We start from the raw sequence: 2,362 nt of genomic DNA, 5'->3' as shown, positions 1-2,362 counted from the left end.
TTGTTGGTCTCAGACCCACTTTCTGCAGTAGTTTCGTAACAAAAACTACTTTTACAACTGCTACCATTTAAAGGTGACCTATCATGCAAAATGCACTAGTGTACGTCTTTTATACATGAATATGTGTCCCCGGTGTTCCAGGGAACTCACCAAGTGTCAGAAAACACAACCCTCTCTATTTTCCTCCATACCCAAATCTCTTAAAAAGGGGCTGCAACGGATCTGATACAGACTGATCCAGATTTGAACACTTTTGTGACGTCACAGAAGTGGCGCTACGGCTATTGGGCCAACTCCACCAATCAGGAGGAGATAGCCACGGACATTGCCGTTGGAAAGCGCTGGAGACGCTGTAGTACATATGCCAGGCCTGTAGATGGTGCTGTTCTCACAGAATCAGCCATGCAAAGACAGTGTTCACTTGAGCGAAATGAGGAATGGCTAAAATGCATGATCTGTTTGATATTTTGAAAAATTAGTGCAAACTTCTTCCCACCCCTTTTTGGATGTATAATAATAGATTATTTGTTTATACATAATTTAGAATCAGTAATATTTTTGTATATTAATTTGACACTGCTTAATTTTGTATTGTATAATAATTCTCATTTGAAATGTTTGTATTATTGTTTACATATGCGAAATAAATCTAATCGAATCCAAATCAAAGTACATGAAAATGTTGATATTGGGGTTCTGTGGTCAGAGGGTCATTAAAGTAGGAATTAGCCATTATACAGCCAAGTAGCATAAATTGTAATAATTAATAACGTCAGTAACATTTTAATTTCTTTAGAATTTGGAAAGTGGTTGGAAACGTTTTGACATATTACTGATTGTGTGAAATAATGTGTGTTAAATCATAATCTGTTTTGTTTCTGATCCGTCTCACCCTGCCCCCCTGCAGCCAGTACCCCCCTGTGTGTCTTTGAGAGAGAGCGTCCAGGTGCACAAGGAACACAGCAGGATGGCCAGAGAGTTCCACCAGGTCAAACACGAGATCGCTGCCATTGAGGATTGCAAGTGAGTCCCTATAAAATATCTATTATTGGAAAAACACAAAACAAAACAGGGGGTGTTGTAATGCAACGGAAGCATGTCTACCCTCAGTCTAAATGTTTGGGCAAATCATGTAAGGCTGCTCTGTTGGGACCAGAAGAAAATACATAACTAATAACATTTTCATTAATATTAGTTTTTCTTTCTTTGCCTTGTACATCACAAGAAATATTAGCTTCTGACATTATCAAGGAACATTGACTCTAGGACAACTAATGATTTTAGTAGTTAATTCCCTCTGAGGCCATCTTTACTATAAAAATAAAACAATCACTTTTTGTTCAAAATGTCCACCAGGTGGCACATGTTAATAGCTTTCATACAGACTTTAGCATATTAACTCTTGAGAGTACTACCTTAAAGGGGACCTATCATGCAAAATGCACTTTTGTACGTCTTTTATACATGAATATGTGTCCCCGGTGTTCCAGGGAACTCACCAAGTGTCAGAAAACACAACCCTCTCTATTTTCCTCCATACCCAAATCTCTTAAAAAGGGGCTGCAACGGATCTGATACAGACTGATCCAGATTTGAACACTTTTGTGACGTCACAGAAGTGGCGCTGGCTATTGGGCCAACTCCACCAATCAGGAGGAGACAGCCACGGACATTGCCGTTCCAAAGCGCTGGAGACGCTGTAGTACATATGCCAGGCCTGTAGATGGGGCTGTTCTCACAGAATCAGCCCATGCAAAGACAGTGTTAAATTGAGCGAAATGAGGAATGGCTAAAATGCATGATCTGTTTAAAAAGTATAAATATGCCTCATATAGGTATGGTCCTACACTATATTATTCAAATATAGCATGATAGGTCCACTTTAAGATTATATGTGAACAGTTAGTACTGTACAACTGAATTTTAAGGGATGTTTCTTTATTTTAATAATAACGTAATAACGTTAAATCGGAGAACACCTTCGGAGAGTGAATATCGCACTGCGACCATTTTAAGCTGTAATAAGTGAGACCTGCTGTATTTTTGTATGCACCTGTGTGGTGTGTATGCCTGCACACACACAGGGGAGTACTACACACACCACACACACAGGGGAGTACTACACACACCACACACACAGGGGAGTACTACACACACACACACAGCGCACACTGTCCCCTGTGCCCTCAGCAGCTGTGGGGGGATCTTAGTAGGGGGATTTTCAAGGCCATTGCTGTTGCCCCACCACACACACACCCACACACACACACACACACACACACACACACACACACACACACACACACACACACACACACACACACACACACACACACACACACACACTACACACACACACTAC

The 2,362-nt window shown here is 40.8% G+C and overlaps 1 protein-coding gene across 2 annotated transcripts in view; it reads left to right on the top strand.

Moving 5' to 3' along the window:
• map3k7cl (map3k7 C-terminal like) overlaps window positions 1–2,362 on the top strand; it is an 11,336-nt gene that overhangs the window by 4,514 nt on the left and 4,460 nt on the right. For both annotated transcript variants that reach the window (XM_010791556.1, XM_010791557.1), the window contains one exon: window positions 908–1,023. In XM_010791556.1, the coding sequence (XP_010789858.1) occupies window positions 908–1,023 (116 nt within the window). The remainder of the gene's footprint in view (window positions 1–907; window positions 1,024–2,362) is intronic.

Source organism: Notothenia coriiceps, unplaced genomic scaffold (assembly GCF_000735185.1).
Source record: "Notothenia coriiceps isolate Sejong01 unplaced genomic scaffold, NC01 NC01_scaffold00035486, whole genome shotgun sequence".
Taxonomy (NCBI): domain Eukaryota; kingdom Metazoa; phylum Chordata; class Actinopteri; order Perciformes; family Nototheniidae; genus Notothenia; species Notothenia coriiceps.
The sequence above is the reverse complement of the archived record's forward strand: the minus strand, read 5'-3'. Positions and strand labels throughout refer to the sequence as shown.